General features: G+C 20.7%; 1 protein-coding gene across 1 annotated transcript; it reads left to right on the forward strand.

The window, feature by feature from the left end:
- Positions 1-18,634: 18,634 nt before the first annotated feature.
- FOBCDRAFT_257182 (heterokaryon incompatibility protein-domain-containing protein) lies at positions 18,635-20,163 on the forward strand (the record flags this gene model as incomplete). The annotated part of the gene is made up of 1 exon (XM_059611199.1): positions 18,635-20,163. The coding sequence occupies exon 1, from the start codon at positions 18,688-18,690 to the stop codon at positions 20,161-20,163; it is 1,476 nt and encodes a 491-aa protein (XP_059466777.1). The 5' UTR covers positions 18,635-18,687.
- Between the last annotated feature and the right edge of the window lie 1,909 nt (positions 20,164-22,072).

Here is a 22,072-nt window from a genome sequence, read left to right on the forward strand (position 1 = left end):
GACTATTTTCTATTTATTTCTTTTCTTAATAGAAATTAGGTTATAAGCTCTTTTAACGTTTAAAGTAATAAAGATTTAATTATTATATAAATAGCAGTGTTAGGAATTAGTCAGACTATAGTCAAATCATAACTTAACTAATTAGTCACAGTGACTAGTTAGTCACTGACTAATTAGGTATTAGTTATTTTAAAAGTAACTATAGTCAAATTACTTGACTAGCTAGTTATAACTAATTAGTTATTAGTTACTTAAAAAAGTAACTATAGTTAAATTAGTGATCTAACTATAATTATATTAGTTAATTAGCCTAAAAACACTTAAAATAGCTATATGAAGTCCTATATTGCCTAAACAGGAAGTTAAGTATTATATATAAATTAGGTTTGAAAAGTGCTATATAAAAGTATTTTTCTTTTCATTTTAAGTCTTATATAGCTTTTAATATAAGATAAAGTAAATTTAAAGAATTTAAGGAGCTCTAATTAAAGCTCTTAAGTAACTTTATTCTTAAAATACCTATAAAAGTTCTATTTAAATATCTAAAATTAAAAAAGAAGTATTATATTATTTAGTATAAGATATAGTATATAAGAAAGGCTATATTACTTAGTAATCTATCTTAATAGGCTAAATAATTTACTTTTAATATCCTTTTACTTATTATATATAAAGTAGAATTACTAAAAAAGTAATAATTTTAAGCTATTTAATACTATTAATAAATATGAAGGTTACTATGATATAGTAAAGTATAGACTTTATAGTATATATATTTTCTATATACTTTTAACTATATAGCTTAATTTGATATAGGTATTTTAGAAATAAAGCTACTTAAGAGCTTTACTTAAAGCTTTTTAAATTCTTAAGATTAATTTTATTTTATTCTAAAAGCTATATAAGACTTAAAATAAAAAGATAACTATATTTATATAGTAGTTTTTATATATAATTTATATATAATACTTAATACTATATATAAGCTATATAAGATTTAATATAATTATTTTTAATACTTTTAAGTTAGTTAATTAATTTAACTATGGATTATAATTAAATTAGTAGCTAAATTAATTACCTTTTCTTTATAAGTATTATTAAATTAAAAAAATAGAAGCCTATAATTAAAGGTTCTTTAGCTTAATAATATATATTTTAATATAATATTAAAGCTATTTAAAGTATAAAATAAAAAGAAAAGTATTATAATATATTATTTATAGTATATAAGATTTTTAAATTTTATATATATTATATTAACTTTTATATATATTTATACCCTTTTTAAAGAAATAAAAGAATATTATATAAGGGGGAATTAAACTTATAACCTTTAGGAAAAAACCAAATCCTGCTTAAATAAACCGAAGTTCCTTTTAATAGGAGCTGGTATTTAGTATGTTATTATGTTATATTATATAGTATATTCTATAGATAGTATAATAGTATTTAACTAAATTAGAAGTAAATTATAACTTATAATATATAAGCTATTCAAGTATTATTAAAATAAGTATTATTAATTTAATTATTCTTTTTCAAAAAAAACCTTACTTAAAGTAATATTTTTAATTATATAATACTTTAATAAAGAATATATTAATAAAATCACTATATAAATATATATATATTATTAATTCTAAGTATATAATAAATTAATAATATATAATACTATTTTAATTAATATATAAAGTTTATATAAATAACTTATCTAAATAATATAAATTTAATAACTTAAAAACTTTAAATTAGAAAGTTTAAATCTTTTTATAATATTTATATATTTAAATATTATTATCTATATAATACTATTATATTAAGCCTTTAATTTACTTTTATATTGAATATATTATATTTATTAATATTATATAGTAATTTAAAAAATACTCTTCTTAATATTCTATTATATTATATTTAATTTATAATATCTTACTTATTTTTATAAAATTTAAAAATATAATTTCTTACTTTTTATTATAAGAGTAATAAATAAACTTGAAATTTATATAAACTAATATAGAAACTATATAATAATCTATTTTTATTTTTCTTTTACTTTTAGTTTTATTATGAAAGGTTTCATATAGCTTTTTAAATTAATATTATTAAAAACCTTTACTTATAATATATAATATTTAGTAAATAATAATAAGTATTATTAATATTATATATTAAAATCTAACTTATAAATTAATTAATCAAATAAATAAATAAATTAAATTAACATAAAATTACCTTTAAAAAGAATAAAAAATACTATAAAGTAATTTCTAAATATATTATATATAAAGAAATATTATATTTTAACTTTTATATAAAAAGAAATTATAAAAAAAACTATAATAGCTAGTTTTAAACTTATAACTTTTAAAAAAAAATCACCTAATTTATCCTAAATCTACTAATTTAATTATTATATTAAAACTACCTCTTTATATTACTAAGGTATTAAAGGTTAAGATATACTAACTTATATACCTAAAGCCATTTAATTTAGTATATTTGTATTATTTATATTATAATTATTTAATACTTATTTATAAAAAAAGATAATATATTTTATATTATATTATAATATAATATATAAAATATATTTATAATTATTATTATATTAATATATTTCCCCTGTTTATATTAATAATATACTAATATTTAGCTAATTCGTTAAGTCTATTACGTGCTATATCCTATGACCTATTTGATACTCTTTATGCTGCCGATGCTGATATTATGACTTTAGGTCTTTAACTTTAGGTAACTAAACTTATATAAAACTTAATATATTTTCTTCCTATTTCTCTGGTTTAACCCTGCAATTACCCCTCTTCCATCTATAGCAGACATCATAGTATGCTATCCCCCTCGTCTTTATTAAGGTTTAGTCTTCTCTAGTACCTTCTTAGCCTGCCACTAGATAGCCTTAAGCTACTTATTATATAAGCTGCTGCAAAAGGCCTTAATAAATTCCCTTTCCCTCTGGCTTAGATTTATCCCTCTAAGTAATTTCCCTTCTAGCTTATAAAGCAGCTCTATCTTATAATTAAGGAAGCCTTTATTAATTAGCTAATAATAAGGCTATAAGAGCAGGAGGATCTTATAACTAATAATTACTAATTTAATATAATTAGTATTATTTTTTTTTCCTTAGTTTATTTTAATTCCTATTATTATATTATAAAGCTTATTATAATTATCTTTCTTAATAGCTTATTTAATTTTATAGGTTATATTATAACCTTTTATTAGATAATACCTATAAGGATTAGATACCTATAGGCTTCTTTTAAGTATTATAATAATAAAGCTATAATATTATTAGTAGTTATAATTAGAAGTTAGATTAGATTACTTACTATAGAAGTATAGTAAATAATTTAAGTATAGTATTTATAGGGGGTAGTAAAAGACCTTTAAAGTAGGTTACAGGAAGAAGATTAGGGCTAGCTAAAGAGTAAGTTTATATATAGCTAGGTTTAGGCTATAATTAAGGTAGCTAATTATAATAATATTAACTTAATAAAGCTTTGCCTACTAAGGGGTAAGAAATATTTAAATTATATTAGACTTTAGAGATACTTAGATATAACTTTTAAGGCTAACTTATAAACTTAAAAAAACAGAAATATTAATATATTTAACCTTAATTTAATAATTTACTTATAAAAAAAGATTTATCTTAAGCTTTTAACTAGATTTACTTAAAGTAAAATTCTTAATTTTAGTAATATCTTATTAACTATATAGCTATTTAAGAGGTAAGAAGTAATATAATATATTATTATTTAGATTATATATAATAGAAATTATTTTAAGGTTAATATATTTAAACCTAATTTACTATCTTACTTTTAAAATTAGATTTTACTTTTAGTCTTAATTAGATTTATTTTACTTTTATTTTTCTTTTCTTTTATATCCTTAGTAATAAAATACTTAAAATAGTAAAAAAAAAACTAATATATATTATTTATAATAGAGAGTATTATAAAAGGCCCTATCTTAATTTTTAATTATTAAAATCAGTATTTCTTTAAGTTTTAAAATAATATATTCTACCTCTTTTTACCCCTTACTTATATATACTAGTAAATAAATATATTTTATTTTAAAACTTAATTTTAATTAAATAACCTATTTTATTATTTTTAAATTTACTTTTAAAAATAAAGTTTATAGAAGTATTATAAATTAAAATATTAAACTTTTAGTAGTTATAATATAATAAATAATTCTAAGTTTATAGAATTATAGAAAATTTATATTTTTTACTTAAATAAGAAAATAACTTTTATGAAATAAGAGTTTCTTTACTAATAGCTTTATATTAATTAATTTAGCTTATCTTTACTAATATTAATTAAATATTAATTTATTAGGACTCTTCTTATATTATTTAAAAATAGCTTTTTTAATTTATAATATATTTAAGTCTCTTATTTCTAAAAGTAATACTATTAATCAGTCTTTTACTAATAAAAGTATTATTTCTAAGGTTATAGATTCTACTTATAATAGACCTAATTTTTAACTTCCCTCTATAAAAGATAAGGTTTCTTAGATTTTTAAGAGTAGTATTTTTACTTAGGAATTACTTCCTATTAACCCTCTTATTAAAAGAAAAATATAAATTAATTATACTTTATGAGTCTTTTATTTCTACTTTATTGATATATTTGAAGATAATATTATATATAATATTATATATAAATGAATAGCCTTTAACTAATATGTCTATATATATAGGTATAATAGTAAAAGAAATTACTATTATTAAGGGATTTAAGACCTCTAATTCTTTATAGTACTTAGAGAATAAATATACTAATAAATATATAAATAAAGGAAAAAATAAAAAAAGTAAGTTTATATATATTTTTTTAATTTATTTATTACATACTATATATTAATTTATAAAATAACTACTAACTTACTTATAAATTAATATATAAAAAAAATAAAATCTAGCCTATTCTTTACCTCAGAAAGGGCTATTAAAAAGATTTTATATTTCCTTATTTAAAATAATCTTTCTTTTTCTTCTTTAAAAAGTAAATCCTTTAGGGATTTATTATCTTATTTTTATCTATAAGTAAATATTTTTATTATTATATTCTTTAAAGGCTAACTAATTTATCTTAAGAAATCCCCCTATTATAAATTAAAAAAACCTATAAATCTATTTAATAAAATACTATAAAAAGTGCCTTACTATCTTTAATAATAAGTTTAAAGTATATATTCCCTCTTTTAGGACTTTTTCCCTTACTTTTAAGATTTAAACTTCTTTAGTAAATAAATTCTATTTAGGGGCTATAATTTCCTATTTAATACCTAATTTTAAGCCTATTTACTAACTTATTAGTAAGTACTTTTTTATATTATATAACTATTTGCTTTATTAATTAATTAATTAATTAATTAATTAAATATAGCTATATAACAGTATTTTAAAGCTTATACTAGCTTTTATATTTAATAATACCTCTTTTAATCCTTATAGCCTTATTTTAGAATTAATTTTTATTTACTTTTTACGTAAGCTTATTCTTTATTATTTTAATATATATATATATATGTACTAATATTTATCGTATTTATAGTATTACCTAAGATAGTATATCTAAAAATACTTATTTTTTAAAGTCTTATATAGTTATATATAAAAATAATACTAAAAAAGAATTTAAGAATAATATTAAATATATTAGCTAAATTCTTAATCTTATTATATAGTATATTCTTTAAGGCTATTTAGCCTTTAAAAAATCTAATTTATTTCTATCTAATTATATTAATTCTATTAATAAGGGGGGAAATCTAGAAGAAAATAAAATAAAAGAAGAATTTTCTAATAAGTCTTTTTTTATTTATTTATATATATATTATATAAATATTATAAGGATTTTTATTAATTTAAATAGGTATTATTAGGTATTTATAGTAAATTACAACTTTAATAAAATATATATAAGCAATTAGGACCTTTTTTAAGGAATACATTTAGATATATAAAAAAAAGGGTATTTTACCTTCTAATTTTAATAAGACTATTATTACTTTTAATATATATTTTCTTCTTCTTCATGTTTTTTATTAGTATTTTTATTATATATATTCTCTTATTTTATATAATAATATAAATTATACTAATTTAAATATATAAATAATCTTACTAAATAGAATTTAACTTATAATATAATATATATAGCTTTACTTCTATAAGAGTGTATTAATTATACTATATAAAATTTATTCAATATTAAAATTTAGTAAAAAGGACTAATTAGTCCTAATTAGGAAGCTTTAGCCTACTTAAATAGTATTTTTTCTATATTTATTAAGGCCTTAACTAAATAATAAGGAGAGGTTTATGTTATAATTTCTTTAGGTCTTCCTTATATTTATTAGCTATTTAAAAATCTATTTTCCTTAAAATAGTCTTTTTAGGAGAAATTAGAAGAAAATTTAATAGGTTTTTTACATATATAATAAGGTTTTTATATTAATTTATTTTTTAGATATTTATTAAGGCTATAGATATTAGAGTAAAAAAACTATAAAAAATACTTTCTGTTATAATTAAGTATAATAAATTTAAAGGATTATTAGTAAGTTATAATTTCCCTTTTACTATCATTTATTTATTGCTTATAACTTATAAATACTAATAAAAATAGGGTTTTTATTTTATTTATAATTTTAGATCCTAGATTTAAGTTATAGTATTTTAAACAAGGTAGTCTTTTATATTATTATCTTACTATTAAGGATAATACCAAGGATATTTTTATTAAGGAATTTAAAAGGTAAGTTTTTTATTTTTTATTATATTTAATCTTATTATATTTATTATATATAAATACTAATATAAATATAATATAAAATTTAAATATAAAACTACTATTAGGGCACCTAAAGGCTTATTAAATAAGCTTTAAAATCCAATTTATAAGAAATAATAAAACAAATAATTTAGATTCTAATTTAAATTAGGATTTATATCCTAGTTTTACTTCTAAAGTTAAGAAATATAAACTATATTTAAAAAAGTAAAATTAATACTTAAAATTTAGTATTATAATATTTTTTATCTCTTTATAAGGATTTTTTATTAAATTTATAAATTAGAAAAAGTCTTATATATACTAGAAAGAACACTACTATTAATTTCCTATTTTATCTATTTTAGCTAGAAGATATTTAGCTATTTTAGCTACCTCTGCCTCTATTAATAGGATATTTTCCCTTTATAGTAATATTATTATAAAAAGAAGAAATAGAATTAGGTTAAAATTAGTTAAAAAGCTAGTTTTATTAAAAAGCTAATAAATTTAGGATATTAATTTCTTAAATAAGGAGTTAAATAATAAATTAGAAGAAAAAGAGGTAGAAAATAACTTTATTAGTTAATAGGCTAAAAGGATATTTAATTTAAGTATTAGATAGAGGATATTATTAAAAATAAAGAAAATAAAGAAAAAAGTAAAAATAATAATAAAAAAAGAGTTAAAATTAAAGTTAGTAATAATATAGAATCTTCTTGTAGTTATTATTATTATTTTTCTATATTAAGTATATTACTCTTTATAGCTTTATACTTATAGTTATACTAAATAGTATAATATACTATTTTTTCTTCTTTATATATACTATAAATATTTTTAAAATAAATTAAATAAAACTAAAATCTAATAAGGAACCTAATTAGATTAAGTTAAGATTTTAAAATCTTAAAATAAGAATATTAAGTTAGGGCTAGGAGCTATAAATAAAAACGTATAGGTAACTTATAATATATATTAAATAGTATAATATAGAAGTTCTTTTATATTATGAATACTCTAAGTAGTCTTTAAATAACTTAAATAAGATTAAAGTATAATAGGTAACCTAATTAGATTAAGTTAGGATCTTGAAATCTTAAAATAAGAATATTAAATTAGAATTAGGAGCTATAAATAAATAAGTATAAGTAACTTATAATATATACTAAATAATATAATATAGTATTTTTCTTACATTATATATATGTTAAATAGTCTTTAAATAAATTATATAAGATTAAAATATATTGAATAGCCTAATTAGATTAAGTTAAGATCTTAAAATCTTTAACTTTAATTTTTTATATAAAGTTAAAGACTATTATTAAAGAGTATTATATATAATACAAAGCTTATAACTAATGATTATATAGTATTTATTTAAAATTATAATTTATATATAATAAACCTAATAGTATAAATATAATATAACTTCTTATTAAAGTAAATTTATATTAAATATAAAGATTTAAACTATTATTATCTAAAATAACTAAAATAACTATAGTCAAATTAGTGATTTAACTAATTAGTTATTAGTTATTTTAAAAGTAACTATAGTTAAATTAATTAACTAATTAGTTATAACTAACTAGTCATTAGTTATTTTAAAAGTAACTATAGTTAAATCAAATGACTAATTAGTCAGTGACTAACTCCTAACACTGATAAACAGTCCTTAAGTTCTATAATAAGTAAAAGTAAAATTTTATCCTTAAGTATAAAAGTATTTAATTTTTTATAATTTATAGTAAATTATAATTTCTTATTCTTTTAAGAATAAATATTACTAAAAATGCTATTAATAAGATAAGTATTATATTATCTCTTATCATTAATTTTATTTCTAAGTATTTCTTTAAGGTTATTAATTTCTTTTTATTATAGTTTTATATATTTTAAAATAATAATTATTTATTTTAATTTATATTTTATAATCCAAATAGTTACATTATAGTATTTTTATTATAAGTTATTTCCTAAACAGGTTCTTGTAAATATTATTTTCTTTTATAATAATATTAAATCTATTTTATTTCTTATATTTATAAGTTAACCTTAAACGATATATTTAGGTATCTATAAAGTCTAATATAATTTAAATATTTATAACCTCTTAATAGGCAAAGCTTTAGTAAGTTAATACTATTATAATTATCTACCTTAATTATAGCCCGAACCTAGCCATATACAATACAGCTAGAATGCCTTGCTCTTTAACTAGCCCTAATCTTCTTCCTCCAACCCACGTTAAAGGCCACTCTTTCACTAACCCCTTTAGATACCACGCTTAAATCATCCACTGCGCAGTAAGTAATCCACTTTAAATAGCTTCTAATCGTAACCGCTAACAGCATCATAGCTAGACTATAATAATATCTATTAGAAAAAGGCTATAAATAGCTAATCCTAATAAACCTTATTTAATAAAAGGCTATAATATAATTAATATAATTAATTAAGCTATTAAAAAAGATAATTATAATAAGCTCTATAATATAATAATAAAAATTAAAAAGGCCTAATTATATAAAGATAATATTAATTATATTAGGCTAATAGCCTTTAGTTATAATATCCTCCTATTTATATATCTTCTTTATAATAACTATTTTTTTATTAAAAAAGCTTTTCTTAATTCTAAGATAAGAAAACTTAATAAGCTAAAAGGGAAGCTAATTAAAAAGATAAATCTAAGCCAGAGAGAGAAGAAATTTATTAAGGCCCTTTATAATAGCTTATATAATAAGTAGCTTAAGGCTATTTAAAAGCAGGCTAAGAGGATATTAAAGAAGACTAAGCCTTAATAATATATAAGCTAGGCTAGCTATAATCTTAGACTATAAAAGCATAACTAGGATAAGAATATATTATTTTATAATATTAATATAAGAGGGATAAATATAGTATTTTATAAGAAGAAAATATATTAAGTTTTATATAAGTTTAATTCATTAATGTTAAAGACTTAGAGTTATAATATTAATACTAGTAGTATAAAGAAGGTTAAATAGGTTTTAAGATATAATATATAATAAACTTAATAAATTAGCTAAATATTAGTATATTATTAATATAAATAAGGGAAGTCTATCTTATTATTTTCTTTTCTTAAGCATATTTTAAAATATTAATTATTTATTTAGGTTATATAATTAAGTTTTAAGGAGACCTAAGATCTTAGAGTTATATTATTTTTACTCCTCTCTGGATATAATATCTAAAGAGGAATCTCCCTAGTTTAAACCACTGCTTTTTTACTAATTTTACTTTATCTATTCTTATATATAAGATTAATTAGTTATATGCCTTCCTATATATATTTAATTAATAGAGTTATAACTTTAGGTTAATTTAACTTTTACTAACTAACTTATATAAAAATTAATCTAATTCCTTTAAACCCTGCCTTTACCTTATATTTATCTTAGAACTCTTTACTAATTAAAAGTAGCTCCCCCTTAATAATAATAACCCTTTTAGATATATTAAAGAGCTACTTTTTATATATAACTAAGTAACCTATAAAGGCAATAAGAAAAACTACCTAATTTAACTAAAAATAATAACCTTCTCTTAGGCCTTTTTTTAGGTCTTTAAGACCTAATAACTAAAAATTAACCTAGTTTAAATTAATTAAATTAATATAATACCTCTAATTTATATAACTAATTAACTAAATTAGGCTATAATTAAAAATAGCTATCCTAATAAGGTTAAATATATATCTTAATAAGAAGTTCTTTTTAATAGTAGTTATTATTATATAAATCTTATTAAGTTCTTTCTTATTAATTATATTTAAGGCAGGCCTAATAGCTAGATTAAGGTTATAGTTAGTTATATAATAGGTATAATTATATAATTATAGGCTATTTTATATAATAGGTATTAAGGTAATATAGCTATTATATTATTAGTAAGTAGGGTTAAAAGCTAGGTTAAGAAACTTACTTTATAATAGATAGAATAGGTATATCCTTTAGGTAAGATAAAGAAAGAAAGGTAATTTAACTACTAAGAGGTAATTAGTATTAATATTACCTAGTTAAGGCAGTAATTATATCATTAAGGTAAATAAACCTTATATAATTTTAGATTTTATAATAATAGCTTACTATAGGGATCTTACTATTTAAGCCTTTATAGAAAAGTTAAAAAGCTTAATAGCCTTATAAAAGGCTAATAGTAAGGAAAAAAAAAAGGAAAAAAATATTATTTTTACCTTTTATATACTTTCATTATATTCCTCCTAAAGGTAATTAATTCTTTACTTTATACTTTATCTTATTATTATTTTTAATTAGGGTTTATAATCTCTTATTATTTATTATAATTATTTTATTATTTATATTGATATTATTAGAAAAGGTAACTTAGTTAATCCTCTAGTTAATATAAGGGTTTTTCTTTTATAATTAGCTTATATTAAGGAGGATATTTAATTCCTTATTTGAAGGATGGATATTAAAGTTTATTTCTTAATTCTTTCCTTAGATAAGGACCTTAAGGTAATTAAGCTTTTAATTTATAATTATATAATTATAGCTAAATTGTTCTTTTTCTTATATTAATTAGTAGTAGGGTTTTTATTTCACTTTTTATAATAATCTTAATTATATAATTACTCTTAGGTTAATAAATTTTATTTAACTTTATAATTAATCTAAGTATTTAGGTATTTTCCTTTAATTTAGACCTTTAGTATTCAGGATTTTAGTATTAGTTCTTTATATACTCCTAGAATATTTAATAATCTAAGTTATTTTTATTTCAACTTTTTACTTATCTAATACTCTTTTATAAATAGTATATGATTTTTCCTAATATACTTTTATATATTTATTTATAACTATTACTTATTATACCCTCCTTTATTAAGACAATTATTAATAGATTCCTTATTATTTAATTACTATCAAAAATATTCTTTTAGTTTTATATCTTATTTATTTAATGTAATTTCTTATGTAGGTTATTTATTATTAATTAAGGTCTAATTAAATCCTTTTATAAGATTAATAGGCTTAAAGATGTATTTTTTGTCTAGTAATAATTTACTACTATTTACATCTTTTATAATTATAGTCTTATTAAGCTGTTAAAGATCCATAGGGTTATTATATAGGTAAAGTCTATTAGCCTCTTCTTAACCTTATAAGTCTTTAGTAATATCTAAGCTTATATTATTAATAAATAGTTCTTTTACTAGGTAATTATATAATCTTTTATTAATCTATTCCTAATATTCTTTTTTATATTCTTAGTATTATCTTATAACTTGTTTAAGTTGTTTTTTTTATATAAGGAAATTATAAATTTATTATAAGCTAGCTAGTTACTACTTTCCTTTAGTCAGTATATTAAGTTCCTTTTTTACTTTTCTATTAGCTACTAAGAGTATTTAATTCCTTTTAATGGTTTTTTTATTTTATAAATCTATTTATAATATACTAGACTGAATTATAATAAGGCTACTCTAAGAGTATTATACTACTAATATACTAAGTATTTATATATACCTTATTTAAAATATAAGTTATTATTAGGTATACTTAGTATTACTACTAGGAAATAGTTATTATCTTCTTTACTTTATTAGTAATACTTATATTAATAGTATTTTTATATTCCTTAGGTTTTTATATATACCTTTTAGTAATAAGTATATCCCTTTTCTAACTTTATTATATAGTAGTTTATAGGGCTACTTCTACTTATTCTTAAGTTATTTATTTTTTCTATTTTCTTTTTTTTTTTTTTCCTTGCTGTCAGCCTTATACAAGGCCATCGAGCTTTTTAACTTTTCTACAAAGGCTTAAACAGTAAGACCCCTATAGCAAGCTATCATCGCAGAATCCAAAATTATATATGGTTCATCTGCCTCAATGGCGCAATTGTTATTTTTTCTATAAAGATATTATATAACTACTTATATTTTGCCTTTTTTATATCTTATGCTTTAAGAGTATTATTAATAGTAAATATATATTTTAGTTTTTACCTCTTACTCTTATTTAATAGCTTTATTTCTCTTTTAAAGTATTTTCTTAGTAAACCTAAATACTTTATATCTTATAATATACCTATCTTTAGTATTTACTATAAGAGTTAATTTATCTTATTAAGTAATTATTTTTATAGGGATATTATTTTTTATCTTAAGTAATAAGGCTTATTTATTCTCTTTAGTAGGAATTACCTTTTCTTTACTTATTATTCCTAGAATTTAAGGTTCTTTAAGGTTATTTTTATTAGCTTTCTTTAGTTTTTATCTTCTTACTTATTATGTATTCTAATAATATTCTTTTTTCTTAGTATCTTTTATACTTTAATAATAGTATTTATTATTAGTTCAATTTTAATAAATACTTTAGTATTTTCTTTTCTTTTTCTAAGAGTTCCTTATTTTATTTTTTATTAGGTTTAGTCTTAGGTTTAGGTTTTATAAATATAATTATATAATTTAGGACTATTTTATAACTACTTTAGATTATTCTTAGTATTTAAGTATATATAGTTGTCTAAAGGCCTTATTATCTATTTAGTCCTAGGGTTTACTTACCGTAATTTAAATCCCTAGGCCTTTAGAGTTTTAGGTAGTTATATGTCATATATTTAATACTTAACTTTAAATATATCTTATTATTAGTTATTATTATTACCTGGTTAGGTGGCTCCTAGTAGTATAGGTCCTGCTTATATTTTATATAAGGTATAATTTTATTAATTTCCTTTTCTTTATTTGTTAATTTTAAGAGCTTTCTTAGTTATTATTGTTATATTACTAGTTAAGGTAATATAAATTAAGATTATTATCCTACTTATAATTTACTCTCTCTTTCTTATATTTATATTATTATTTATTAATCTTAACTACTATAGTAATATATATAATTAGGCCTTTTTTAGGTCTATTAGCTAAATTTCTATAAGTACTTTGTTATCTTATTTAGTCTTAAATATAAGCTATTAGAACTTAGAAGAGTATATTATATAGGATTTATTTAGGTAAGTATAAGTAGTTCGATTATAGCCTATTGCTTTTTATTAATTACTTTAAAATTATCCTTAAGGGTTAAGTGCTAGGTACCTTAATCTTATATATTTTTTTTCTTCTCTAGGAAGTCTCTTAGGATAGGTTTAAGCTAGTTTTTTACTTCTCTTTAAATTAAGCCTATAGTAAATAATAGTTTCTTTATAAGGGTATTTAGCCTATTCTTATAGAGGCAGAAGTAAGCCTTTATTTAAGTTAAGAATAGAATTATATTTATAGCTTAGCTATTAAAGGGCTTTAGCCTAAGGGGCTTAAGTACTTCATTAAGGTCTTATATATCACTGCCTTCACTAATAGATATAATAAGATATATATTTATCTAAGCTTATAGGTTATAAAGAGTAATATATAAGTACTAAACCTTAGTTATTATTTTAATTATATTAAGTAGTATTTTAATATAATAAGGTATTAGCCTTATATTATTAAGTATCTTAATAATATAATATTATATTACTTAGTAATTAATATAATATATTTTAAATAAAAGCTATTAATATATAATAAATAAGGTTTTAAATAAGACAATTTATTTATATTAAGTTTATAGTTTTAAAAGTTAAAATACCTATTAAGTAATATATAAAGTAAAGCCAAAGGATTTAAAATAAAATAATAAAATATATATTTTATTTTTAGTATAATATAACATATAATATTATCTATTATATAAAAGAATTATAATAACCTTAATATTAAATCTTAGTAGATTATATAACTATTATTTTAAACCTTAAGATCTAATTAAATAAGTAGCCTTAACTTATAAATATAAAAAAGATATTTTTCTTATTTTTAATAAGCTAAAAATCCATTTTAATATTACCTTCTTAAGGTAATTATTACTAAGGCTTTTAACCTTAAAAGGCTATATTAAAATAAGCTAAAAACCCTTATTCTTATTTTTTTTTTCTTTTTTTTCCTTACTATTAGCCTTATATAATGCTATTAAGCTTTTTAACTTTTCTATAAAGGCTTAAATAATAAGACCCTTATAGTAACTTATTATTATAAAATCTAAAATTATATAAGGTTTATCTGCCTTAATAGCATAATTACTGCCTTAACTAGGCAGTATTAATATAAGCTTTTAGCAGTTAGGTTACCCTTCTTTCTTTATCTTACCTAAAAGACTGCTTTTTAATTAACCTTTATAATATACTACGCCAAGTCTATTTATTATATTTAAGTAAGTTTCCTAACCTAACTTTCCCCCTCCTTTTAGCCCTTCTTACTAATAGTATAATAGCTATACCGCCTTAATACCTACTATCTAAAATAGGCTATAATTATATAATTATACCTACTATATAACTAGCTATAACCTTAATTTAGTTATTAGGCCTGCCCTAGATATAGCTAGTAAAGAAGAACTTAAAGAGATTTATATAATAATAATTACTATTAGAAAGAACTTCTTATTAAGATATAAATCTAACCTTATTAAGATAGTTATTTTTAATTATAGCCTAATTTAGTTAATTAGTTATATAAATTAGAGGTATTATATTAGTTTAATTAATCTAAACTAGGTTAATTCTAAGCTATTAGGTCTTAAAGACTTAAAAAAAGCCCTAAGGGAAGGTTATTACCTTTAGTTAGATAAAGTAGCCTTTCTTACTGCCTTTATAGGTCTAAACTGAATTATATATAAAAGGTAGCCCTTTAATATTTCTAAAAGGGTTATTACTATTAAGAAGGAGCTGCTTTTAAATTAATAAGGGCTTATAGATAGGGAGTTTATATATAGAGTTCTAAGATAAATGTAAGGTAAAGGCAGGGTTTTATAAAGGAATTAGGTTAACTTTTATATAAGTTAGTTAGTAAAAATTAAATTAACCTCTATTAATTAAATATATATAATAAGGCATATAACTAATTAACCTTATATATAAGAATAAATAAAGTAAAATTAGTAAAAAAGCAGTAGTTTAAACTAGGGAAAAAGTCAAGTTAATTAAATTAATAATATAAATATTTTATTATAAGAATTAAGGACTATTATAGGATAAGGAAGGGAAAATAAGAAGGAAAAAAAGAAGAAAAAGGCAAATTAAGGAAAAAGGTTTTAATATTTAAGGAAAAACTACAAATATTGGTAAATTAAGGCTAGCTTTATAAGTTAATAATAAATTAAATTAAGTTATAAGATAATATAATAAGAGAAATATTAATTAAAAATAAAGATAATTAGATAATACTTAAATTAACTTATTAAGAGCTGGCATTAATACTGCCTAGTTAAGGCAGTAATTATGCCATTAAGGCAGATAAACCTTATATAACTTTAGATTCTGTGATAATAGCCTGCTATAAGGGTCTTACTATTTAAGCCTTTATAGAAAAATTAAAAAGCTTAATAGCCTTATATAAAGCTAATAATAAGGGGGGAAAAATACTTATTATATAACTAGCTATAACTTTAATCTAGCTATTAGGCCTATCTTAGATATAACTAATAAAAAAAAAACTTAAGGAAATTTATATAATAATAATTATTATTAGGAAGAACCTTTTATTAAGATATATATCTAACCTTATTAAGATAATTATTTTTAATTATAGCCTAATTTAGTTAATTAGTTATATAATTTAGAAATATTATATTAATTTAATTAATTTAAATTAGGTTAATTCTAAGCTATTAGGTCTTAAACACTTAAAAATAGGCCTAAGGGAAGGTTATTATTTTTAGTTAAATTCGGTAGCCTTTCTTATTACCTTTATAGGTCTAAACTTAGTTATATATAAAAAGTAGCTCTTTAATATATCTAAAAGGGTTATTATTATTAAAGGGGGGTTACTTCTAAATTAGTAAAAACTAGCCTAATTATAGTCTTAAACTATAAGAGCATAGGGATAGGAAGTCTATATATAGAGTTCTAAGATAAATACGGGGTAAAGGCAGGGTTTAGAAATTCTATTAAAGTTAGAATTAAAGGAATTAGGTTAACCTTTATATAAGTTAGTTAATAAATATTAAATTAACCTAAAGTTATAACTAGCCTCTATTAATTAAATACATATAATAGGGTATATAACTAATTAACCTTATATATAAGAATAGATAAAGTGAAATTAGTAAAAAGGCAGTAGTTTAAACTAGGAATTTATATTTTATATTCTAAAGTTTTTATCTTTAAATTTAATTTTTAGGATTTACTTTAAAATATTATTATTTTTAGTATTTATATAAAGTTTATATCTTAAGTATTATCTAATTATATTTATCCTTAACTTATATTTCTCTTATTATATTATCTTATACTTTAATTTATTATATTCTTAACTTATTAACTTAGCTATAAGCTTTATATATATATAGTCTTTTCTTAAATACTAAAACCTTTTTTTTCTTAATTTACTATTTCTCTTTTTTTTTCTTTTTTTTTTTTCTTTTATTTAATAATAGCCCTTAATTCTTATAATAAAATATTTATATTATTTATTTAATTAATTAAACTTTATATTTTTATTTTATAAATTATATTTAATATATATTATTATTATTACTTAATATAATATTATTAATAAAGGCTTATTACTACCTTAATATATTATAATCTTTTTTTAAGTAATTAATTAAGTTTCCTAATATTTTTTTTATTTAATTATATATTTAATAAGAAATATATTATTTTTAATAATAAAAAGTTATATTTAATAATTAAAATTATAAAATAAACTTACTATATTAACTATAATTTCTTAATATATAATAGGTATTTACTTATAATCTTATTATTCTAAAAAAAAAGAATATAAACTTAAGATATATTTAATATTAATATTATTAAAATTTATTAAAGGATTAATTATATAACTATTAATTACTAAGGTTAAATAACTAAGGCTAGGTTAATTATTATTAATAGTAATTATATAATAATATATCTTATAATAAAGTTTAAGGTTTTAATTTATTTTAATATAATCTTTTAAGATTAAAGCCTTAATAATAATTACCTTAATAGGGTAATAATAAAAAAGGTATTTAACCTTTTAAAAATAAGGAAAATATTTTTTTATATATATAAATTAAAGCTACTTATTTAATTAAATCTTAAGGTTTAAGATAATAGTTATATAATCTATTAAGACTTAATATTAAGGTTATTATATTTTTTTATATAATATATAATACTTTATATTATATTATATTAAAAATAAATACCTTATTTTATTATCTTACTATAAGGCCTTTAGCTTAACTTTTTATATTATTAAATTAATATTTTAACTTTTAAATTATATTTTATTATATTTCTTATTATTATATTCTTTCTTATTTATATTTTTATTATTATATTTTTTCTTTTAAATTAAATATTAATATTAATTATTTTTTTAATTTTTTTAATTTTATCTTCTTCTAAGTTAATTCTTATTATATATTTAATATATATTAAAACTTTTATTTTTTATTTTATATAAGTATTATAACCCTAATTTTACTATACTTATATATATTAATAGCTTATATATTAGGAAAAAAAGATTTATTAATATAAATTATATAATGAGATTATGATATAATAAGTAAACTAAACTAAGGGATATGTTTAATAATAGAGCCTAGACTATGAGATTTTATATTACCTCTACTTCTTCTCTACTTCTATGTATCCACTTTCCCTTATCAGTAGAAAAGGCAGGTGTCACGTGCTACACGTGCGGGGCTGTAATATTATTCATACTTGGTTCTCACTTTAGATGTTGATTCTACTTTTTTAAAGAAACCGTATAGTATATTTATTATCCCAGCTTGTACCCCTAACTACGGAGACCTAGTCCCTCTAAACAATGTCCGCCCAACTTTTCTCTTACAAGCCTCTCTATGCATGCCCAAACTCTATATGTATTCGATTACTGCATCTAAATCCGTCTCAAGCCGTTTGTAACCCACTTACGGGAGATCTCGAAGAATACCCACTTGGCAATGAAGAGGTTGGCATGTTCGAAGCACTGTCTTATACTTGGGGAGACCCTCTCGTGTCTCAAGATATAATTCTAGGAGGAAAGAGGTTTTCGATTCGCCAAAACCTCTATGATGCCCTTCGTCGTCTTCTCTCTAATGCACCGAGGATTCTCTGGGTAGATTCGATCTGCATTAATCAATTGGATAATACAGAAAAGTCGGCACAGATCCCATTGATGGGTCAAATATATTCAACCGCCCGATCTGTGATTATATGGTTGGGTAAAGGTTTATCTCCAGAAAAGGATAATAGACTCCACCAGCTATTCCTATGGGCCTCTCCAGCTCGAACTTTACATCCATGGCGGAAGGGTCGCCTCGCGTGGAGCCTACCGCCTTTATTAAAAGTCTTAGATATCTTCAACCACGATGTTATGTCGATAACTACGTCAGAGACAATTGACATTACCTGTGAGGACATCGAAGCCTTCCTTCAGCTGCCATGGTTTTCTCGACGTTGGATCATCCAAGAAGCGTATAACGCCAGAGACGTCACAATTCACTTTGGTTGTCACCAGTTAAGTTGGAAGGACTTCTCACTTGCTTTAGAGACGCTATCAACCTCTCACGAGGAAGATTGTAATTCGCTGCAGGAATTATCGGCATACCGACTACTTATATGGCGAAACATCTCGAATTTTGATTCAGTGTTAGAAAGCATTGAGAACTTTTATGGCTTCGCTGGCATGGATGACCGAGACCGAATAGCGGCGTTTTTGACACTAGGGTGGCCGCATACATCTGTCGGCTCTGATTTTCTTGTAAACTACGCACAATCTGTCGAAGAGAACTACATTCGATTCGCTGTCCATATGATCAATGTCGGAAAAGGTGCCGAGATTCTCCTTGCAGCAAGCCATGGTTGCAGAGGAACGGCAGAGGCTCAGAATCACCTACCCTCGTGGGTCCCAGATTGGCGGATCGTTAAGCGGCCTAATATTACATCTAGACCTTATGGCGATTTCAACGTACACGTTACCGACGAGGGCTGTGTAGAATTTGTGGGTCGAAAAACACATGAATTCTCTTATGATCAGCCAATGGCCGCGGATGACATGCATCATAATACTATTAAACCAAAGTCAAAGATACAATGGTCAAAAGGCGATATTATCTGCAACTTGGTGTCATGGAATGGTTTTCAAGATATGAACAAGCTGATTATGCGGCGTTGTCGCAAATCAAATCGTTTTGAAATACTCGGCGGCGCGTTTAACCTTGCTGAAGTACTAGAGACCAATTGGGAGAACTATATATCTAATGTAGAGAATCCCGTTAAGCAAAGATTTATTGTTAAATAAAGGGCTCTCAGTTAAATATAACCACTTATCCTTCTCTAAGAAAAAGTCAACTTTAGTATATATATATAGTCTAGGAAGTATTCGGCAAGGCTTTTATCTTATAATTCGGCTAAGGATGCCATAGAGCACTATTTAAAAGATCTCCTAGAATAAGTTTATAATAGCAGTTTACTACTTAGTTGTCTTTAATACTTTTTAAAGGAAACTAGATTTTATTTAAAAGTATAATAAATATTAAAACTATTTAATATAAATAACTTAAATAGTATTTATAATTAACTATATTACTTTAAATAAAATAATTATAAATATAAATTTACTTAAAGTTTACTTAATTTATTATAAAGCCTTATTATAATTCTTTTTTTTAAAAGTGTTATTAATTAGCCTTATAAGAAATATTTAAATATCTTTAAAATTTAATATAATTTAAATATTTATTATAATAATTAGTTTTTAACTATAAATAAACTTAGCTATACTAGGTTTATTATTAGCAGATTATATAAGGCATAGTACTAAGTATTATTAAGTATTATATTTCTAAATAGTAGATTTAATATATATTAGGCTTAATTAATATAAAAAGGTTTTATTAATAATTAATAAGCTAAGTTCTATAGGGTTATAATAAGTATATTTATATACTAATAGGAATATATATTAATATATTAAGGTTAAAGGACTAAGATATTTAATTATTAATCTTAAATTAATATCTTAGTATTTTAACCCTTTTATAATTAATTATTTTATTATAAACTAATATAAAAGTTCTTTAATCCTTAGTAATTAATAAGAATTCTATAAGATATATATAATATAATTATAAAGATTATTTTTTTTTCCTTACTATTAGCCTTATATAAGGCTATTAAGCTTTTTAACTTTTCTATAAAGGCTTAAACAGTAAGACCCCTATAGCAGGCTATTATTACAGCATTTAAAATTATATAAGGTTTATCTGCCTTAATGGCGTAATTACTGCCTTAACCAGGCAGTATTAATACCAGTTACCTCTCAGCAGTTAGGTCACCCTTCTTCCTTCATCCCACCCAAAGGACTAAGACAATACCGCGCCTGGTCCATCCATCACACTTCCTAAGTACGTTCCCCAAACTGACTTCTGGTCACACTTGCTGACATCAATCATAGCCACTAACACGATACCTGCTGTACGCAACAGCCTGCAGCCCGATCAGGGCTATTACATAACTAACCATAATCTTATTAATATAATTAGACCAGTGCTAAAGCAAGCTAAGGGCAAAGATTACTGCATATTATATAAGATAGCTAAAGCTATTAGGATAAACTTCTCTTTAAGAGGCAGATTAAGCCTAGTTAAGATAGCTATCTTTAAATATAGCCTAATTAGCTTAATTAGTTATATAGATCTAGGTTACCTAGGTAATATAATATCTTTAACCTAGCTAGCTAGAAAGCTAGCTAGATTAAAGAAGCTAGAAGAAGCCTTATAATAAGGCTAGTCTTTTAAGGCAAAAGAGATAGCTTTCCTTATTATATTTATAGGTAACTTAGCCTAGTATAAAGAGTAGCTTAAGACTATAATTATTAAGGCTAAATAGGTACTTTATATCCTCCCTCTTATATAGAAGTAAAGATAAATATAAGATAAAGGCAGGGTTTAGAAATTTTATTAAAGTTAGAATTAAAGGAATTAGGTTAACTTTTATATAAGTTAGTTAGTAAAAGTCAGATTAACCTGAAGTTATAACTTTATTAATTAAATATATATAATATTATATATAATTAATTAACCTTATATATAAGAATAGATTTAGTAAAATTAGTAGAAAAGCAGTGATTTAAACTAGGGGTAAAACCTTTATAATAGGCTATTATTATAGAATTTAAAATTATATAAGGTTTATTTACCTTAATAATA

Source organism: Fusarium oxysporum, chromosome II (genome assembly GCF_013085055.1).
Source record: "Fusarium oxysporum Fo47 chromosome II, complete sequence".
Lineage (NCBI taxonomy): Eukaryota > Fungi > Ascomycota > Sordariomycetes > Hypocreales > Nectriaceae > Fusarium > Fusarium oxysporum.